The 22030-nt window shown below is 49.2% G+C and overlaps 1 protein-coding gene across 1 annotated transcript in view; it reads left to right on the forward strand.

Annotated features, from left to right (window-relative positions):
• Positions 1-2670: 2670 nt before the first annotated feature.
• LOC100350325 (exportin-6) overlaps positions 2671-22030 on the forward strand; it is a 123138-nt gene continuing 103778 nt past the window's right edge. Inside the window, exon 1 of the mRNA XM_008257959.4 lies at positions 2671-3215. Within this exon, the coding sequence (XP_008256181.2) occupies positions 3213-3215 (3 nt within the window). The 5' untranslated portion in view covers positions 2671-3212. The remainder of the gene's footprint in view (positions 3216-22030) is intronic.

Genomic DNA, 22030 nt, shown 5'->3' on the forward strand with positions numbered 1-22030 from the left:
TTCTTCAATCTTTGCCTATAAAACCAATCTCCTGTGCCCTGCTCATCAGAACCTCCCCCCTCCCCCCAGTTTTATGGGATGAGATGTTGCTAGATTCTGTTCTTGCAATAAAAGCCAACTGAGCTGTTTAAATGAAACTCACTGTCATTTTGTCCTTTGACGTGAGTAGTATCAGTGGTTCTCCAAATGAGGTCTCTGGACCTGTAGCATCAGCATGACCTGGGAACTGGTTAGCAATGTGGACTACTAGGCCCCATCCCAGACACACCGAATGAATGTCTTAAAGAAAATACTTAGCCGGTGCCGCGGCTCAATAGGCTAATCCTCCACCTTGCGGTGCTGGCACACCAGGTTCTAGTCCTGGTTGGGCGCCGGATTCTGTCCTGGTTGCCTGTCGCTCCCCCTCTTCGTGGAGGAACGACACAGGACCCTGCGCTGTTCTTTCGTCTGCTCGGCCCTCCCCGGGTTTGCTGCTGGTTCTTCCCGGGTTGGCTACTGTCCCTTCCACCTCCGTGGAAGGGCAGTTCCCCCTGGCCACATTCCCCACTTCCGCAGGGGAGCGGCACACCGCCGGCCGGCTCTCTGGGGGCTGCACAGGTGTTCCCTTAGATGTTCCTGGTGCATGCCGTCTCTCTCCTCCTTTATAGTCCTCCTCTGCCAATCCCAACTCGGCTGCCCACACGCCGAGTACGCTGCTCTCCTCCAATCAGGAGCAAGTCCTACAGTTTATTGGTTGAACTGGAGGCAGCTGTGCAGAAGCTGTTTACTTCTCTCCCAGCGCCATATTGTGGGAGAGCAGATGCATAGAATAAGTCTTAATTCCAGTAACTCAGTCTAGTCCGGATTGCTCCCCACAGTTGCCCCTCTTCCAGGCCAGCTCTCTGCTGTGGCCAGGGAGTGCAGTGGAGGATGGCCCAAGTGCTTGGGCCCTGCACCCCATGGGAGACCAGGAGAAGCACCTGGCTCCTTGCCATCGGATCAGCGCGGTGCGCCGGCCGCAGCGCGCAGGCCACGGTGACCATTGGAGGGTGAACCAAAGGCAAAGGAAGACCTCTCTCTCTCTCTCACTGTCCACTCTGCCTGTCAAAAAAAGAAAATACTTATTTTTAAGTTATTTGAATGGCAGACAAAGAAAGGGGGAGAGAGAGAAAAAGAGAGAAATAAACATGCTCCCATTTGCTGGTTCACTCCCAAATGCCCACAACAGTTAGTCTCCCATGGGGGTGGCAGACCAAATACTTGGCCATCACCTGCCTTCTCCCAGGATATGTGTCAGCAGGAAGCCAGAACAGGCAATCAAACCGAGGTACTTAGATATGGGATGTGGGCATCTCAGGTAGGATCTCAGCAGCTATGCCAAATACCTACTGCCCCCTACCACCTGTGTTAACTGGCCTTCCAGGTGATTCTGAGAGCCATTGGGTTATATAGGTTTGCAGGAGGCACAGCCCAAGGCTCGGCATCAGCTGTTTGGGATGTTTTCTTCCTATTTCCTAAACTCGGCACTTCCACAGGTGAAGAGGGTGGTGGGGAGGTGGGGGTTAAGATCCTGCATTCTTTGCCCTCTCAGAACCTTGGCAGGTGCTGTTCCTCTGGCTGTGCCCACGCTGCCTGCAGGTCTCAGCTGGCTTCAGCTCTTCCCTTCCACTTTCTGTCTGCCCTCCCCCCGTTATGTGTTTGCTTTGTTCGTGACACTCAAAGCACTCATTTCTACAATTAATTTATTCATAGGGCTAACAAAGAGAAGGGACTGTCCAAGTTTTGTTTACCTCTTGTTAACATTTTATTCATTTATTTTTTTAAGTCAGAGTTACACAGAGAGAGAAGGAGAGGCAGAGAGAGAGAGAGAGAGATCTTCCATCTGCTGGTTTACTCCCCAAATAGCCTCAATGGCTAGAGCTGAGCCAATCTGAAGCCAAGAGCCACGAGCTTCTTGCAGGTCTCCCATGCGGGTGCAGGGGCCCAAGCACTTGGGTCATTTTCCACTGCTTTCCCAGGCCACAGCAGAGGGCCGGATCGGAGGTGGAGCAGCCGGGTCTTGAACCCGTGCCCATATGGGATGCCAGCACTGCAGGACTGGCTTTACCTGTTACACCACAGCACCGGCCCCATTAACAACATTCTAAAAAGGCTATTGTTTTCAACAAACCTTCTGTACTAGGAATCCACAGCCCAGAGTAGAAATATAAATGGCTGTAATTATGCTCCTTGACAATTTCTAGTCTTAGCACCAACAGCTGGGCCTGTGGGCCACGGCATAGCTGGATTGTAAGTGGACTAAATGAACTGAGGCTCCAGCGGCGCAGAGGCTGTGCACCGCCAAGCTGTGACCCCGGTGCTCAACCCACAAGGGGCGCTCCATAAAGATTTGCAGAATGAATGAGCAAGCGAAGCGAAAGAGAAACCGCCCCTTTACTAAGATGGCCGCCCTTGGCTCCCTTTACCAAGATGGCCGCCAGGCCCGCACCGCGGGCGTAGGGGGCGGAGCCACAGGAGGCGGGGCCAGTGGGAGCCGTCAGGTGCGGCCCCGCCCCCTGCCCGGCCCCTCGTCGATTCCGGATTGGTCCGGTTCCAGCGCCGCAGCCCGGCGGCGGTGCTGTGGGGCCGCCCGGAGCTCGCCACTTCCGGCGCGCTGGGGCTGTTGGTCGGGGGCGGCCGCGCGGCGCGAGCGGGCGGCTCTGGGGCGGGAGCGCGCAGGGATGCTCTGGGGGGTGGCGGTAGCGGCCGTGTGGGCTGAAGCGGTGAGGACAGCGCGGGCCTGTGGGCCTCTTCCCTGAGCCGGCCGCCCGGGCCGTGCCGCGCCGCCGAGGCCCAATTCAGCCTCCGCCCCTTTAGCCTCGGGGCCGGGCCCGCCGACGCCGCCTCTGTCCGCGGCTCCGGGGAGCCCCTGCCTGGGCCCGTAGCCTCCCCCTCTCGGGGGTCGGGCCCGGGCGGGGGGCCCCCGAGCTGGTGCCCTCGGAGCCCCATTTCCTGCTTGTTCAGTTTCCTTGGGGAGGGAAGGGAGGGTCTGGATGAATTGTCCCGGGGACCCCCGATGAGGCGGACCGGGAGGCCTTGCTCTTCTTCATAGAGGGGGCCCGGGTGGGGAAGGGGTTGTGTTTGCACGGGCGGGGACTTCCCGAGCCTGCCGGGACCATGACCTGAACTGTGCGAGCGGGACGTGTCCGAAGCCCACGAACCAGCTCACCTGAGCCGCCCCTCCCCCGGCCAGCATGGTAAGTGGGGTGGGAGCCGGGGGTGGGGGGCAGGAGTGGGCCCCGGAGCTGCTGAGCCATCGCTTCTGCCTTCGGGGCGGGGGAGAGGCGCGTGCCGAGGCTGGCCGGTGACACATGCGTGCAGGGTGTGCAAGCCCCGGCTGTGCGCGCCCATCCCCCCCACCCGCGGGGTGGCTCGGGACTGCCTGGGCCCTTGCATCTGCTGGGGGTGGGCCTCTCCCGCCGTGCGGCTCGTCGTGACAAAGGCTAGCGTGTATTTCTGGCCAGGCCCTATGCGGAGTAAGTGGACAGGGCATTATTTAGTGAGCGCATCAACCCTTGTGTTCATAAGTGGGGAGACTTGAGGCCAGTCGGGGACAGGTGACACTTGAGTGACAGGGGCAGGATTTGAAGGGAGGCGGTGCGATTTCAGAGGTTCTGTTCTATAAGAGCGCGCAGAGCTGGACCAGGTTATGACTGGGGACCCGGATGACTCAAAGGCAGGGATCCCTACCCCTCCACAGGCTGCTGTGTGCCGTTGCCTTGCACCTTGTAGGACCAGGGACAGTCTATCCTTCCAGACCTTGCACATCCACTGACGCTCGCCTTGCTGCCTTCACGGTTGGCTCGCACCTCTGTTCAGCATTTGGCTTTTTTGTAATTGGGATTGTTTTCTGAGCCTTATCTGCTGCTCTAGACTGAGCCCTCTGTGAGATAAAATTGTGTGCATTGGATCTGCCCTGGCTCCTGGCATACAGCAAGCCCCACCATTGCTCAGCCTGTTTGAACACTTCCGGGGACAGAACGGTTCTCAGGGCCACCCATTTTGTCCCTGCCCTGTTAGTGGGTGGTAGAGAAAAGGTTGGAGTTCGAGCTTTTGTGATGCAGGTGTTCAGGCCAGTGGATTCTCAAAGTGTTGTTGGGCCCTGGGTGTAGTAAGAGGCATGGTGTTCTCGCGGGGTTCACAACCAGCTGGGTAGAAGACCCCTGTGATGCGTGTATGCCTTACATAGTCTACTACACACACACACACACACACACACACTGTGTGTAGTGACAGAGCAGTTAAGCTCTTTGAGTTCCAATTTCCTCTTCTATGAAGTGTGGAGATAAGAAGTCTGCAAATTATATTAGCATTCAGCGATTGGTGAAAGTAGTACTCACTCCTTTTTTATTTCCACCAATATGTTTTGGTTTTGTTTCTGAACTGTAGAATATGGACAACACAGGATGTACGGTTGTAAGTGTGCCGATCGGTGGCGTTACGTGCAGACGTGTTGCCCGCAGTCGCAGTCACGCCCGCCGTACGTCCGGCAGTTGTTTCATCCCACAAAAGTGTGCAGTTCTGCACCTGCACCCAAGAGACCCTCTCCCCCAGGCCGTGTCAGCCACCATCTTTACTTTCTGTTTCTCTGCATTGGCTACTGTAGGTGCCTCTCACATCATTGGCAGTGTTCATCCTTTGGAGGCAGGCCGATTTCGCTTGGCATAGCGTCTTCAGGCTTCATCCATGCCGTAGCCTGTGTCAGCATTTCCTGCCTTTTGAAGGCTGAATTCCATTGTGTGTACGTGCCACGTTTTGTTTATCCATTCGTCCCTCAGTGTGTTCCGGCATGCGTCCACCTCTTGGCTCTCGTGAATAGTGGTGCTGTGAGTGTGGGTGTGCAGCTCTCCTGGATGCCGGGCCCTGGGAACGCATCGGAGAACAAGGCAGGACCCGGTCCTCCCCTCGGGAACTGAGAACTTTGCCGTAGGACCCTCCGACGAAAGTTCATTGGCTGAGCTAGCCGAGATCCCTTGTATTCAGAGTTCACTTGAATTGGCAGTGAGCGCTTACAAAATCGTTATTTCTTTTATTTGTTAGGGAGCGAGGGAACGTGTGAGCACGTGCAGGAGCGTGCGTGTGTCTGTCTGCTGGCTCACTCCCCAAGTGCTGGCAGCAGCTGGACTCCATCCGGGTCTCCAAACTCGGGTGTGTGTGGCAGGGACCTAAGTACTTGAGCCACCAGCTGCTGCCTTCCAGGGTGTGCATTAGCAGGGAGCTGGAATCGGGAGCAGAGCAGGGCTGTAACTCAGATACTCTGGTATGGGATGTGGGCATCCCAAGTGGCATCTGTGCCAAACGCCTTTCCCAACTACTGAGTAATTAATTGTAAAGTTGCTGACTTCATGACCTCCCTGACATTTTTTTTTTTTTTTGGAGGTAAGTTTCAAGTCAAGGTTTTTGTAACCTAGATCTCATTTACATACACAGCAGGTGGCTACAGTGTGTGTAAAGTGATTAAGATGGTGATGGTCATTGTGTGTAGTGCACAGAGTCAGGGGTTTGGGTGGGACAGGCCTTGTCTGTCAAAGGCAAGGAAGCCATTGTCTTTTTTTTTTTTTGTTTCTTAGGAGCAGGGTCTTTTCCCTGAAATCATAGCTATTTGTGTATTCCAAGAACTTTTTTCCTTTCCATTGCTTACTGCCTTAATGATTTTTCTTTCTTTCTTTCTTTTTTTTTTTTTAAAAGAGGTGGCTTCTAGAGTCTTTTTTTTTTTCCTTAAGATTTACTTAATTTATTTGAGAGAGTTAGAGAGAGAGGGAGAGATGGAAAGATCTTCCATCCGCTGGTTCACTCCCTAAATGGCTGCAACAGCTGGAGCTGGGCTGATCTGAAGCCAGGAGCCTGGAGCTTCTTCTAGGTCACCTACATGGATGCAGGGGCCCAAGGACTCAGGCCGTCTTCCACTGCTTTCCCAGGTGCATTGGCAGGGAGCTGGATTGGAAGTGGAGCAGCCGGGACTCTTAACGAGCCTGTATGGGATGCAGGCGGAGGCTTAACCTACTACGCTACAGTGCTGGCCCCAACAGTTTTAAAAGTATTAGTTGGCATAAATTTAAACCTTTTTGAAAAAAGTTTATTTTTATGTATTTGAAAGGCAAAGTGACAGAGAGGGGCAGGGGACAGGTCAAGTCTCCTATGTAGGTGACAGGGACCCAAGTACTTGAGTCGCAACCTACTACCTTCCAAGGTACATATTAACAGGAACCTGCGTGGGAAGCAGAGGCGCAATCCCATCCCAGGCACTCTGACATGGAATGCTGGGTTCCCTAGTGGTGACTTAACCACTGTGCCACAATGTCTTTCCAAGTTTCAGCCCCCCCCCCCCCCCCTTTTTAAAGATTTATTTATTTATTCGAAATTCAGAGTTACACAGAGTGAGTAGAGACAGAGAGAGAGAGAGGTCTTCCACCTGATGGTCCACTCCGCAATTGACTGCAACGGCTGGAGCTGCGCCGATCTGAAGCCAGGAGCCTCTTCTGTGTCTCTTACATGGGTGCAGGGGTCCAAGGACTTGGGGCATCTTCTGCAGCTTTCCCAGGCCACAGCAGAGAGCTGGATCAGAATTGGAGCAGCTCGGTCCTGAACTGGTGCCCATTTGGGATGCCGGCGCCCCAGGCTAGGGCGTTAACCTGCTGCACCACAGTGCCGGCCCCAAGTTTCAACCCTTTTGGTATCATCTTCTTAAAACTTCAACTCTACTAAGACTTGAAAATGGTGTAGCATAATGAAAACTGTTTATTAAGCATCTTTGATGTGCTAGCTGTTTTTCATTACTGCTTTTCCTTTTAGTTACTCAGTATTATTTAACCACACTAACCTGGCTAGGTTATATGATTGCTGTTACTGCCAGAGGGGAGATTGACAGACCTGCTTAGGATGCCTGTTGAAGGAGTGGTGGGGCGGCATGGAACCCAGGGTGCTCCACTCCAAGCCCCTGCTCTTCCAAGTCGCTGTGCTGCCTCCTGGGAAAGAGGATCAGGAGTCTGCCGTCCGGTATGTCCAGAATGTGTCTGAGAGATGGTAGTGGCGTAGGGAGGATGGGAAGCTTGCTTTAAACAGTCTTTCTTTTTAAAGATTTATTTTATTTATTTGAAAGAAAGAAAGAGAGAGTGAGTGAGAGATAGATATCTTCCATCTGCAGGTTCACTCCCCAAGTGGCTGCAATGGCAGGAACTGTATCCTAGTCTCCCACAGGGGTGGTAGGGGCCCAAGCGCTTGGCCATATTCCACTGCTTTCCCCTTGCCTATTAGCAGGGCGCTGGGTCAGAAGCAGAACAGCTGTGCATGGGACTAGTGCTCCCATGTGGTCCAGTCTGCTTCTCCACAGTGCCACCACCACTAGGAGGGATCTTGACCTGTGTGTTTAGAACTAGTTAGAAAAGATTGATAGGTGCAGTACAGAATGAGAATAGCTGGGTATACCCTAGTTCATTAAATCATCATTTTGGGTTGAATTCCCACGAGTTCTTAACTGGTTAAACAAGTTAGAGGTTCCCACTGTTTCTCTGAAAAATTGCTACTTAATATTGAATGGCCATTACTTAATATGGAAATTTTGTGCAAAATTGAGTCCTTGCTTAAATTGGCATTTCTTTTTCAGTTGCTTAAGCGATGCATTGATTATAAAGGTTTTTCTTTTTAATGTCATCTGTAATGGAGGCAAGGTCAGATCTTAACCTTGGCCACTCACTAGGTGTGTTCTGTTGTCCACCATGCTTTAGGGGAGAGGTAGTGTAGGCAGGTGGCAGAGGTAATGAATGTCAGTGACATCCTTAGAGATGGGGGAGACAGTTAAGTATTGAGAAATGACTTTACTAGCTTTTGAAAAAATTAGTACATGCCTTATTCAGATGATGGAATTACCTGGTAAACGAAAATCCTTGTTAATGTGGTATAGAAAAGTAATTCTGTATACTAAACCAGAGTTTTTTAGTGTCTCAGTTTAGTTATTTGTGAAGTAATTTGTTGACTTCCTGCTGTTAAACTTAAAATCCTAGGTGCGGGGCCCGGCGCTGTGGCGTAGTAGGTAAAGCTGTCGCTGCAGTGTTGGCATCCCATATGGGTAAGAGTTTGAGTCCCAGCTGCTCCACTTCCAATCCAGCTCTCTGCTATGGCCTGGGAAAGCTGTAGAAGATGGTCCAAGTCCTTGGGCTCCTGCACCCATGTAGGAGACCTGGAAAAAGCTCTTGGCTCCTGGCCTCGACCTGGCCCAGCTCTGGCCAATCTGGGGATTGAACGGGTGGATGGAAGACCTGTCTCTCTCTCTCTGCTTTGCCTTCTCTGTCTGTGTAACTCTGACTTTCAAATAAATAGATTAATTAGAAAAAAATCCTAGGTGCTGTGGTTATAAAAGTTTACTAGTTTATATATATATAATATATATGCCAGGCATTTTACATACACTAATCCTTTACTTTTCCTAACAACACCAGGAGGGAGAAGCTATTTTTATTTCCCATTTTACAGATTATGCTGTTCAAGGCACTGAGAGGTTAGGCAGCTTCACGTGCAACCAAGTGTTGAAACTGGGATTCAGTCCCAGGTGTCCGGCTCAAGAGTCAGTGCTCTTAACTGTTAACGCTTTTGGGCTAACGCTGCCCCGCCCTCTAGGAGCCTGTTTAGTGGGGAAGATAAGACGGATTCTGATAGATACAAGAGATTGTGATAGGGCGATAGTGGTACAGAGCTGGTACAGAGAATGCAGTGGGACAATGGGAGAAGGGTCGGGGAAGGTTTCCCAGGACGGGGATTCGGGTCTTGCAGGAGGATAAAGAGTTTGAGAGTTGGACAAAGACAAACAGGGCCTTCCAAGTGAAAGTTGTTTGAGATAGCTATGAAGATCAGATACACATCAGTAAAGATAGTAGAAAATAACAGATGCCAAATGAGAGTCAAGGAAGGAACTTGTTCGCTTGGGGCTTTCTAGGACTTTATGTGCTCACATTCATGCACGCAGTACACAAATGGGCCCTTTTTTCTCTTCAGAAACCTTGACTCTTACCTTCCTGGCTGGTACGGCCCATTTCTTTGTTCCCCTTTGCAACAAAACTCCAGGAAAGAGTGGTCTGTACCTGGTTCTAGTTCTCACTTCCCATTCTCTCTTAAGTGTAGTTGTCAAGATCCCTCCCACCACTGTTGTGAAACCCACTGGTTTGCTCTCAGGCCACTCTTACTTGGTCTGCACTGGACAGGCTGAACTTGTCTGTTCCGTGAAGCCTTTCTTAGCCTGGCCTCTGGGCGACTGGGATGTGCTGCATTTCCTCCCGTCTCACTGGCATTCCTTCCTCATTCCACTGATCTCTGGACAGCTGAACTGCCCTGGGCCTTAGACGCGGGGCACTCTTCCAGGCCACCCGTTAGCCAGGAATTGCTGGTGCAGACCTTCATCTCCAGCTTCAGGATGGCCCACTCAGACTTGCTTTTCAGACCTGTCACTCACACTGTCACTGTCGGATTGCATCTCCCGGGACTCCGCCTTTTGCGCTCTCTGCTCCAGCTCCCTTAGCCTCTTGCCATTCTTCAGACAGCAAGGTGTGTTCCTGCCCTGAGACTTCGTCCTGGCTGCTGCTCTGCCTAGACTGTGTTGTCCTGGGAATCTGTGTGACTGAACCTTCTTGAAGCTTTTGCAAGAGTCACCTCTCTCCCTCTGAAAGGTAGAGGCAGAAGCAGAGAGAGAGAGTGAGATCTTCCATCTGCCGATTTACTCCCCAAATGGTGATTCACTCTCCCAGCAGCTGGAGTTGGGCTGATCTGAAGCCAAGGAGCCAGGAGCTTCTTCCAGGTCTCCCATGTGGGTCCAGGGGCCAAGTACTTGGGCCGTCTTCCACTGCTTTCCCAGGCGCATTGGCAGGGAGCTGGATCAGAAGTGGAGCAGCCGGGACTTGAACAGGTGTCCATATGGGATGCTGGCACTGTAGGCAGCAGCTTTAGCCGCTATGCCACAGGGCCATCTCCACCTTTCTCTCTTTAAACTTATAATTCCACTTCAGGTGTCCAGTTTCTTGAATCTTGCTTTACTTCTTTCCATAGCATTTATTATTTTTTTAATATTTTATATCCTTAATCTAACTCTTTTTTAAAAAAAGATTTATTTATTTATTTGAAAGTCAGAGTTACAGAGAGGGAGAGATGGAGAGATCTTTCGTCTGCTGATTCACTGCCCAAGTGGCCACAATAGCCGTGAAAGTCCGAGTTACAGAGAGAGAGGGAGAGATGTAGTGATCTTCCATCAGCTGGTTCACTCTCTAAGTGGCCACAATGGCTGGGGCTGAGCCAGGCCGAAGCCAGGAGCTAGGAGTTCCCATGTGGGTGTAGGGGCCCAAGCACTTGGACCAGTTGTTGCTGTGCTGACATGAAGCAACTGACACTGGGCAGGACAAGGATGCTGACACTTGTAGGTAGTTGGGTTGTCAGCATGTATGCCCCCGTGAAGGAAGCAGTGACACACCAGCCTGTCGAGCAGGTGTCGCTGCTTCCCCCTGCCTTCCCACTCCCCCTTTCTCTGCAGTGTGTTGCACACTGGTTTGTCTTTATCACTTTTCTTACTTGAACCGGTGCCAAGTGGGATGCCTGTGTTGCAGGCAGCAGCTTAACCCAGTGCGCTACAGCGCTGGCAGCTTCACCACTTTTCAAGATCACCTGTGACCTCTCCTTGACTCTGCTTGTGGGCCATAACAGCTGCCCTCTCCTTTTGTTTTCCTGAAGCCCTTTCTTGGCTCCCTTGCCTTCCATGATATTATTACTCTCTTGGTTTGGTCTCCCTTGGTCTGCTTTCCCATGGCTTGAGCTATGCCCTGACTACCAAACAGAACTAAGCCTCCTTCTCCAGCCTTGGGTATCCACTTAGGTGTCCTACAGGCATGAAATTAAATGAATCTAGACCAAATCTATCATCTTGCCTTAGGTCAGTGCCTCCTCCCTCATGCCTTAGCTCTGTTAATGACCTTATCCACCAGACATGCTAATGATAAGCCTGAGTAATCTTGAACTTCCTCTGCTCCATCATCACATCCTCTCCCTGGCACCACCAGGCCTGTTGATGCCGCCCTGACTCTGGCCTTTCCCTCCATTCCCTCCATTTGGGTCAGGCTGGCATTGTTTCTTTTTATTTTTGTTGTTTAAAAATTTATTTATTTTGAAGAGTTACAGAGACAGAGGGAGAGACAGAGAGATCTTCTATCTGCTGGTTCACTCCCCAAATGGCTGCAATAGTGAGACTGGGCTAGGCCGGGGCCAGGACCAAGGAGCTTTATCCAGGTCTCCTATGTGGGTGCAGGGGCCCAAGGACACATTAGCAGAGAGCTGAATCGGAAGTGGAGCAATCAGGACTTGAACTGGTGCCCATATGGAATGCCAGTATTGCAGGATGTGGTTTAGCCCATTATGGCACAATGCTGATCCCTGGCCTTATCTTTAGCTTTGACATTTGATGTCTTTCCTGGGCTCTGGTGTCCAGGTTTAACTCCACCAGCCCATCTTCTGTACCCCTGTTTCTGTGGGCTACCTCAGAGTTCCGGTGTGAGCATGCCACTAGACACCAAATCATTCAGATTAGAGGACCTCCATTGTCAGAGACCACGTGGTTTTTTTTTTTTTTTTTTTTTTTTTTTTTTTTTTTAGATTTATTTATTTGAAAGGCAGAGTTAGAGGGAGAGAGGGAGAGAGAGAGGTACCTTCCATCTGCTGGTTCATTCTTCAGATGGCCACATTGGGCAGGGCTGGGCCAGGCTGAAGCCAGGGCCAGAAGCTTCTTCCCTGTGTCCCATGTAGGTGCAGGGGTCCAAGCACTTGGGCCATCCTTCACTGCTTTACCAGGCCATTAGCAGGGAGCTGTATTGGAAGTGGAGCAGCCGAGACTCGAACTGGTGCCCATATGGGAATGCCAGCATAGCAGGTGGCTGCTTTCTGTACCATGCTACATTGCTGGGCCCAAAGACCAAAGTTTTTAATTTTTTTTTTTATTTTAAAGATTTTTGTTTATTTATTTGACGGGTAGAGTTACAGACAGAGGGTGAGACAGGGTGAAGGGTCTTCCATCCTCTGGTTTGCTCCCTACATGGCTGCAACGGCTGGAGCTGCACTGATCTGAAGCCAGGAGCCAGGAGCTTCTTCTGGGTCTCCCACGTGGGTGCAGGGGCCCAAAGACTTGGGCCATCTTCTGCTATCCCAGGCCATAGCAGAGAGCTGGATCGGAAGTGGAGCAGCTGGGACTAGAACTGGCGTCTATATGGGATGCTGGCGCATCAGGCCGGGGCTTTAGCCCGCTGCGTCACAGTGCTGGCCCCAAGGCCAGGTTTTCATCACAGCAGAATAGTGACAGGTGCAAGGGCCGTGTATTTTCTTTCCTTTTTTTTTTTTTTTTTTTTAAAGATTTATTTATTTATTTGAAAGAGTTACAGAGAGAGAGGAGAGGCAGAGAGAGAGAGGTCTTCCATGCGATGGCTCACTCCCCAGTTGGCTGCAACAGCTGGAGCTGCACTGCGCTGATCCAAAGCCAAGATGCAGGAGCTTCTTCCAGGTCTCCCACGTGGGTGCAGGGGCCAAAAGACTTGGGCCATCTTCTACTGCTTTCCCAGGCCATAGCAGAGAGCTGGATTGGAAGTGGAGCAGCCGGGACTGGCGCCCATATGGGATGCCGGCGCTTCAGGCCAGGGCTACAACACTGGCCCTGGGCCATGTATTTTCAGTTTCACTTTTAGATTTCTCAGTAGGGGTGGGAGTGATTTATTTAATACTTAAAATGGATTTATTTGGAATATCTTTTTTTTTTTTTTTTTTTTTTGACAGGCAGAGTGGACAGTGAGAGAGACAGAGAGAAAGGACTTCCTTTTGCCGTTGGTTCACCCTCCAATGGCCAACGTGGCTGGCATGCTGTGGCCGGCGCATCGTGCTGATCCGAAGGCAGGAGCCAGGTGCTTCTGGTCTCCCATGCGGGTGCAGGGCCCAAGTACTTGGGCCATCCTCCACTGCACTCCCGGGCCACAGCAGAGAGCTGGCCTGGAAGAGGGGCAACCGGGACAGAATCCGGTGCCCCGACTGGGACTAGAACCCGGTGTGTTGGCGCCGCAAGGTGGAGGATTAGCCTAGTGAGCCGCGGCGCCGGCCTATTTGGAATATCTTTTAAAGACTTTCCAGATTGTGTCTTGTCGTCTAGCCATGACAAACCACTCAGTCCCCTTGCATATTTCTCTGCCCTTGCTCATGCTGTTGCCTCCCTGTGCTTGAATGTCCTTTCCTGCATTTTTGCAGGTGAAACTTCTTCCCATTCCTGCGTCACCATAAATATCATCTCTTTGGACTTTCTACCCACTAGTTAACATACATCATCTTTGATGATGATAGTTAGGGTTTTTGCTTTTGTCGTTTGGTTTATTTGTATTTATTTTATAAGAATGACAAGACCGGCCGGCGCCGCGGCTCACTAGGCTAATCCTCCGCCTAGCAGCGCCGGCACACCGGGTTCTAGTCCCGGTCGGGGCGCCGGATTCTGTCCCGGTTGCCCCTCTTCCAGGCCAGCCCTCTGCTGTGGCCAGGGAGTGCAGTGGAGGATGGCCCAGGTGCTTGGGCCCTGCACCCCATGGGAGACCAGGAAAAGCACCTGACTCCTGGCTCCTGCCATCGGATCAGCGCGGTGCGCCGGCCGCAGCGCGCCGGCCGCGGCGGCCATTGGAGGGTGAACCAACGGCAAAAGGAAGACCTTTCTCTCTGTCTCTCTCTCTCACTGTCCACTCTGCCTGTCAAAAAAAAAAAAAAAAAAAAAAAAAAAATAAGAATGACAAGACCACATTCTTGTAGAGTCAGTTTGGAAGTTTGAGGAGCAAAATATGAAACTTATGCCTCCTTTCCTGCTCCCTCCTCACTCCTGCTCCAGGCCTGGGGAGGGCAGGCCTAGTTCTTGCTGTTCATGAGTCCTGTTGTGGTGCATCTCAGTGTCACTGCTCCTCCAGTGCCAGGTGAGCATTCGAGTGATTGGAAGAGGCAGGAGTGAAGAGAGACTCAAGAAGTTCAGGATGGGCCCTTGAGGTTAGTTAATGGTCATAGGATATTTGGTGAGTGATAACACTGGAGGAGAGGATGAATAGAATAATCTCCCTGTTTCCCCCAAATCCGTGCCATCAGAGCTCAGATAACAGTTTTTCTTCCCGGCAGCAGGTGAGCCTAGGGAGCCGGATGGATGTATGCTGTGTAGATGGAGTGCTTGTGGGCAAGCTCCTAAAACTGCTGCTGGGAGAACTTCTGGGGGACATTTGGGAGTGGGGGTCAGGCAGGGTGCAGCGGAGAAGGGAGCGAGGTGGAAGAGGCTACTGAGAAGACCCATGTATGTTGTATGATTCTGTTTTTTTTAAAGATTTATTTATTTATTTGAAAGGCAGAGTTACAGAGAGGCAGAGAGACAGGGGGAGAGATGGGTGGGGGGGGGAGAGAGAGAGAGAAAGAGAGAGAGAGAAAGAAATTGAGGTCTTCAGCTGCTGGTTCACTCCCCAAATGGCTGCATGGTTCTGAAGAGCTAGGAGCTTCTTCCAGGTCTCCCACGTGGGTGCAGGGGACTTGGACCATCCTCTGCTGCTTTCCCAGGTGCATTAGCAGGGAGCTGGTTTGGAAGTAGAGCAGCCAGGATTTGAACCAGTGTCCATATGGGATGCTGGCACTGCAGACGGCGGCTTTACCCACTACGCCACAATGCTGGCCCTGTATAATTCTGTTATGTGCTAGCCATTGCTTAGGGGACTTGATGTACACTGCATATGGAACCATGGGAGCTCTCGTGCCTACCCTGTGAGACAGGTGCTGTGTTCCCATTGTATAGTTGTGGAGCATAAGGGTGCAGTGGTTCAAGGAGGGTGGTGATAAGTTGCTTGTTCAAAATTACAAACTGCATTGACAGAGCCAACATCCAAACCCAGGGTTCCAACCCCACAGCTGGTGTGTTTCTTCTTAACCCAGATGCATATTTACTTACAGTGTAGCCCAAACTGGATCTAGTGTTCCATGAAAACACTGTAGCTAGCCAGTCAGTCTTAAAACTTGCTCCCCAAAATTGCCACGTGGTAGAAGGAGTCAGATAGTAAGAGTTTGCTAATAGCAAATGAAAAAATTGTGATCTCTGCATGCCCTGGAGTGTAACAGAATAGTCAGTGTGACTCTTTAGGCTACATGCTTGCTCCCGCGGCTGGCGCTATGGCAGGTTAAGCCTGTGTCGCACCGGCATCCCATATGGGTGCTGGTTCCAGTTCTGGCTGCTCCACTTCCTATCCAGCTCCCTGCTAATGCATCTGGGAAAGCAGTGGAAGATGGCCCAAGTCTTTGGGCCCCTGCATCCATATGGGAGATCCAGAAGAAGCTCCTGGCTCCTGGCTTTGGCCTGGCCCAGCCCCAGCCATTGTGGGCATTTGGGGAGTGAACCAGCGGATGGAAGACCTCTCTCTCTGCCACTGATTGTCCTCCTCTGTAGCTCTGACTTTCAAATATAAATTAAAAAAAAAAAAAGGAAAAGTCTCTCCCATGTCAGTTATTGATTCTACTGCAGACCTTACTGAGTGTCACCATTGTTAAACCTGCATTCATTTGGGTGTATGTGGTTCCATGAAATTCATTCCATGGGTTGAGTCACGTAATCGCCACAAAGCCCAAAACTGTCCTCTCAGTACTCCCTTCTGTTCCTCCCTCTTTGTGTTTGTAGTTCCTTTCTCTCACTCCCAGCAAGTGGTCTTCTGCTCCCCAGCCCTCTAGTTTTGTCATTTTGAGGTTGTTACAAGGATGTAGACTGCAGCGTGTGATCTTTTTTGTTATGTTTTAAAATGTGTTTATTTGATAGAGCAACAGAGAGGGAGAGACAGATCTTCTATCCTCTGTTTCACCGCCCAAATCTCTGCCACAGCCAGGTCTGGGCCAGTTCCAAAACTAGTAACTGGGAACTCCCTCAGTGTCTCCCATGAGGGTGGCAAGGCCCCAGCACTTGGGCCGTCTTCCTCTTTCTTCCTAGATGCTAGGAACTGGATCAAAGCCGGAGGCTGAGCAGCTAAATTGGCCTTCTGAATTTTGATGTCAGTTTTGCAAGGTGTGGCTTAGTCTGCTGTACCCAACGCTGGCCTGCAGTGTGTGATCTTTGAGGTTCCCTTCTGTCATAAAGCATAATGCTCTTGAGATCTATCCATCTTACGTGAATTTAACAGCAGACAAGGAAACAAGTGAAACTGAAGACTTTGCTTCAATAATTATTAGCTTCTTACAAATCCCCATAGGAAAAAGATTATGAAAAACATTAAAATAATGGTGTCATTGATATATATGTGATCTTGGTACTCCTCTTCCTCACTTTTATTGTTTTATTGTCAGTGTCTTAGAGCATTTATAGTCCATTTTACAACTACAGTTTTCTCAGTATTTAATGTCTTATATTTTCAAGGATTCAGTGTTCCCTGCTGATTCTTTAACTATGGCTTTACCCAAATTGAGTTCTTTGATTCATTTTCCTGTTGGCTGGATTTTCTTGTCAGTTTTTATAGAGTACTTTATTTGGTGAATTAGGAATGTTTACCTTTGTATTTTGAAGGACATAGTGGCGAGGTATCATGTTCTTGGATTGTATTTGCTTTCCCTCTGATTTTGTAGACTTTTTTTTACTGTCTGGGATTGAGTGTCCTGTTGAGTCTTCTAATCCATTTAATATTGGTTAGCTGATCATTTTTCTTTCAAAGGGGTTCATGATTCCTGTATTTCCTGAAATATTTTGTGTTTTAAGAATGTGTGTTGTTCTTACTGATAAATAGTAGCCTGGCTACGTATAAAACTCATGGATCATATAAACATTTATGGATTCTTGGGTTATGAAGGCATTTCTGCATTGCTTCTTGCTGAAGAATGGTGACTTCTGAAAAAGCCTGGGTAGTCTAATTCATATCATTCTACCTCTGTTAGAGCTACCTTGCCTCTTCTCCCTGGTTGCTCAAGAAATCTGTGGTGTTGATGCTAAGTACAGTCAGGATATCTCTTAGTGGGGATCATTTTTTATTAGTTTGCTCTGGAATTTGATGTGCCTGCCTTAATGTATTTACTTACTTTCCTAGTGTTCTTACAGAGTTCCAGTGTGGCTGTAACTGCAATCAGTAGTATAGTGAGCAAATTGATTATATGATTGCATATTTTGTAGCCCAAATTTCTAGAAGTGGAATTGTGGAATAGTAAGCACATTAAAAAATTTTAAGATGGTGTTAGTCCTCTGAAAAGGTTGCATTCTTTTATCCTGTCATTAGTGGAAAGGGTCCTTTCCCCCACTGGGGCTCACATTGCTTAAACCTTTTACTGTGAAAGGTGAAACCGCACTTCAGGAATTACAAGTGTAGTCCTTCAGTTATGAGTGAAATGGAGCATTTTTTGATATTTTATTGCTGAGGTTTTTTCCCCCTCATGTCAGCTGACCACTCTTGGTCTCCTGATCTTTGTGCATTTTTTATGTTAGGTTGACCAATAGTTCTTTCAGATTTTACAATGTTGCTGAGAGTGAGGAAGAGTGGAGTAGCTTGCACGTTTGGTTGAGCAGTTGCAGGATGATTCTCACGCATGGTTTTAGTCAGAATAAAAGCCACTGGTGGGTCACGTGTACTGGTACAGTGAGCTTGAGTGCAGTTCTGAGCCATCACACATTTACTGAGAGGTAAATTGTCTGATGATCCATGTAAGTGAGCTGTAATTGTCTCTGCTTTGCTTCATGTCTGTCTGTCTTAACACAATCTAAAAACTTTTTGGAAAGACAAGTTTAACTGTAGGAAGGCAGTTCCAGTGCCAGAGGTTGTGGAGCTTCCTGTGAAGGGTCGCTTGGTTCTGTTAGCTGTGTTCAGGAACCTGAGTGTGGCTTGAACGTGTGAAAGGCTGCCGTGGAGTAGCTTCACGGAGTCCAGCAGTCCTGCCTAGGGTTTCTCTAAGCTCTCCTGCAGCTGCCCTAATGGCAGCGTGGCCTCCTGTCTGATGAAAGGGTGCCACCTCTCCTTGGGACGTGGCGTGTAGGAGCTCTGTGTCGACCTGAAATTTCTTGAAAAGCTTGGGCTCTACCTTAAACTTTTATTTAGAAGTCAGTAGCTATTCTTACCAGTCATTCGCACCTGTCTGCCCCGTCGTCGAGGGACGGTTGTGCTCTCACGTGGAGCACCGCGGGGCCCCCTCTTGTTCTACTGCGGGGTGCCTGATCTGTGTCTGAAGCTCTGGACAGACGTCCTTCCCTGAGTAGTGCTAGCGGTCACATCCTGTGTACCTGCTTGCGTGCAACACTTCTTACAGAGAAAACACTTGACGGCGCTTCAGAGGCCTCAAGGAAAGAAAACGCGCTTTTTTTTTTTTTTTTTTTTTTTTACAGGCAGAGTGGACAGTGAGAGAGAGAGACAGAGAGAGAAAGGTCTTCCTTTTGCCGTTGGTTCACCCTCCAATGGCCGCCGCTGCAGCCGGCGCACCGCGCTGATCCGATGGCAGGAGCCAGGATCCAGGTGCTTTTCCTGGTCTCCCATGGGGTGCAGGGCCCAAGCACCTGGGCCATCCTCCACTGCACTCCCTGGCCATAGCAGAGAGCTGGCCTGGAAGAGGGGCAACCGGGACAGAATCCGGCGCCCCAACCGGCACTAGAACCCGGTGTGCTGGCGCCGCAAGGTGGAGGATTAGCTTATTGAGCCACGGCGCCGGCCCAGAAAACGCTTTGAGACACAGTGAAGAGCCGCGCTTTACATCTGCAGTGAACACACTGAAAGTGAAAGTTTTGAGTTGGTTGTTTTCACTGGGATAATCAGGAGACTGTTTGAGATTTAACACTTGTATTTTTGAGGATTTGTTAGTAACTTCAAAGTCTTTGAAAAATTACTTTGTTATTTTTGAAAAGCTGTGACTGTGCTGCCTTTTTTTGTCTGGAGCAAGTCACTAAGGGGACTAATGTGGGGGCCTCGCTGGAAGCAGCAACTCCTAAATCTGAGTGCCATTACAAAAACTGCTAATGATTTAGAGAACGTTGAAAGGACACTTAATTGTGCTTCAGAATCTCTGTACTGGAAGGTGTGGGATTTATGATTATCGACTTAAAGGGAGGGTGAGAGAAAGAGGAAGCGTAGTTGGTAAATTTGAGGGATCAGGACCAGTGCCGTGGTGCAGTGGGTTAAAGCCCTGGCCTGCAGTGCCGGCATCCCATATGTGCACCAGTTCCAGTCTCGGCTGCTCCGCTTCTGATCCAGCTCCCTGCTAATGCTCCTGGGAAAGCAGTGGAGGATGGCCCAAATGCTTGGGCCCCTGCACCCATGTGGGAGACCCAGAGGAGGTTTCTGGCTTTGGATAGGCTCAGCTGTAGCTGTTGCAGCCATTTGGGGAGTGAACCAGTGGATGAAAGTCCTCTCTCTCCGTAACTCTGTCTTTGAAATAAATAAAAATAAATCTTTAAAAAAAAATTGAGGGATCACTTGCAACAGGGATACAAATAATTGGAAACAACAACAACAACAACAAAAAGAAACCAAAAAACAAGGCCTGCTAAATTGGGTCTGGGAGGGTTGTGGAAGGAAAGACTTCCCAGAGGAAACAATGACTAAGTTGGGTTTCAGAGCGGCTGTGGGAAGTCACTAGCAGAGAGTTTGGGGCAGGAGCTGGAGAAGCAGAGGGCATTTTAGGCAGATGGAGTCCCAGATAGACACGTAATAGTGAAACAGCTCAGCGTGCTCGGGTCGTGTGTGAAGACGAAAGCTTTGACATGTTGAAGAACAAGGCTCCTGAGAGGCACACGGGTTTCTGTGAAGGCAGCTGTTCCAGGAAAGGTGCTGTCTTGTAGTTTAGAAGTTACTCATCTGCATTCTGCACTCTGTGTTTAGAGAAAGACCAATGAAGGATTTGTTTATTTTAAGCATCTTGATTTGAGATAGTTTTAGATTATAGAGGAGTTGTGAAAATACTACAGAGAGCTTATTAAAAAAACCTTCGAGTAGCCAAGCTAAATTATTTATGACCCATAATTTAGCTCGCTGTCTACACACTCTATACTCTAGCACTGCGTAGTAATTACTGTGAGGACTGATGCTGTCACAGAGGCATGGCATCGCCTGCTACCTCTGGTTTTGCTGTCACTGTGCTGCTCGTAAAACAGTTTGAACTCTACAGTGGATCACTCGGTAACTGAAAAGACAGGAAATTAGCACTGTCTGATCAACCACTAATGACATTTTGGTTTGCTTCCTTCCAGTTTTTTTTTTTTTTTTGTGTTGTTGTTTATTTAAAAACTATGGTTGAGGCCGGTGCCGTGGCTCACTAGGCTAAGCCTCCACCTGTGGCGCCAGCACCCCGGGTACTAGTTCTGGTCGGGGCGCCGGATTCTGTCCCAGTTGCCCCTCTTCTAGTCCAGCTCTCTGCTGTGGTCCGGGAGTGCAGTGGAGGATGGCCCAAGTGCTTGGGCCCTGCACCCGCATAGGAGACCAGGAAAAGCACCTGGCTCCTGGCTTTGGATCAGCGAGGTGCGCCGGCAGCAGCACGCCCGGCCGCAGCAGCCATTGGAGGGTGAACCAACAGTAAAGGAAGACCTTTCTCTCTGTCTCTTTCTCTCTCACTGTCCACTCTGCCTGTCAACATAAATAAATAAATAAATAAAAATAAACACAAACTATTGTTGAGGTCACACTGTAAATATGCTTTTTTTCCATCTGCCTTGTCCACTTACTATTATAGTACAGGTAGTTTCAAAATCATTAAATACTTCATAAATATTTACAGTGGCTGTATAACATTGCATTGCATAGGTTCTTAAAGCAGTTAGAGTGTTCATTTTTTCATGGTAAATAATATGTGATTTATGTATTTGCAAAAAGGTTTTATTTTATTTTAGAGAATTGTCTTAGGATAGATTCCCAGAAAGGCCACAAGTATAGGAAGTTTTTTTTTTTTTTAAAGAAACCTTTTCTTTTAGAAGTGTTTGAGATTTAATCTGAACATTTAAGGTACTTGATTACATATTTCCCATAAATGTTATACCAATTTGTTCTTCCTGCCATCTGTAGATAAATACAATCATCAGCTTTGGGTAATCATCTCTTGAAAAATAATTAATGTATTTGAAAGGCATAGTGATGGACAGAGAGAGGGAGAGGGAGATGGGGAGGGAGGGTGAAAGAGAAAGAGAGAGAGATAGAGGGAGAGATCTTTCATCTGCTGGTTTATTCCCTAAATGACCTCAACAGCCAGGTCTGGGACAGGCGGAAGCCAGGAGCCAGGAACTCCATCCTGGTTTCCCCATGGGTGGAAGGGGCCCAACTTCTTAGACCATCATCTGCTGTCTTCCAGGTGCCTTAGCAGGAAGCTGGATTGGAAGTGAAGCAGCTGGGGCTCATACCAGTGCTCTGATACAGGATGCTGTTGTTGCTAGTGGCAACTTAACCCCCTGTTCCATAATGTTAGCCCCAACACTGGGTAATCTCATGACATTCTTTTGCTAATTTAATGGGTTAAAAAATGGCTGCTTCTTATTGGTCTTCAGTGTGTTTATTTGTGTTTGTATAGGAAAAATTATTACCAAGTTAGATTTTGTCTGTTTATGGGACACATCCCTTGTGCTTACTTTACTTATTTACTTCAGCCATCCCTTGTACATTAATGTGTCAGAAATGTGACAAAACATACTTTTATTTTTTTCATCATAAGTTGGTTACTTTTTTTATTGTAGTAAAATACAAATAAAATTCATTTTAAAGTGTGTAACTTGTGACTTTAAGTACATTCCCTGTGTTGTGCAGTGATTACCTTTTGGAGCCTTTTTTTTTTTTTTTTTAAAGATTTATTTATTTATTTGAAAGTCAGAGTTGCAGGGAGAGAGAGAGAGAGACAGACAGACAGAGGTCTTCCATTCACTGGTTCATTCCCCAGTTGGCTGCAATGGCCAGAGCTGGGCTGATCAGGAGCCAGGAGCCAGGAACTTCCTCCGGGTCTCCCACGCGGGTGCAGGGGCCCAAGCACTTGGACCATCTTCTACTGCTTTCCCAGGCCATAGCAGAGAGCTGGA

Source organism: Oryctolagus cuniculus, chromosome 19 (genome assembly GCF_964237555.1).
Source record: "Oryctolagus cuniculus chromosome 19, mOryCun1.1, whole genome shotgun sequence".
Taxonomy (NCBI): domain Eukaryota; kingdom Metazoa; phylum Chordata; class Mammalia; order Lagomorpha; family Leporidae; genus Oryctolagus; species Oryctolagus cuniculus.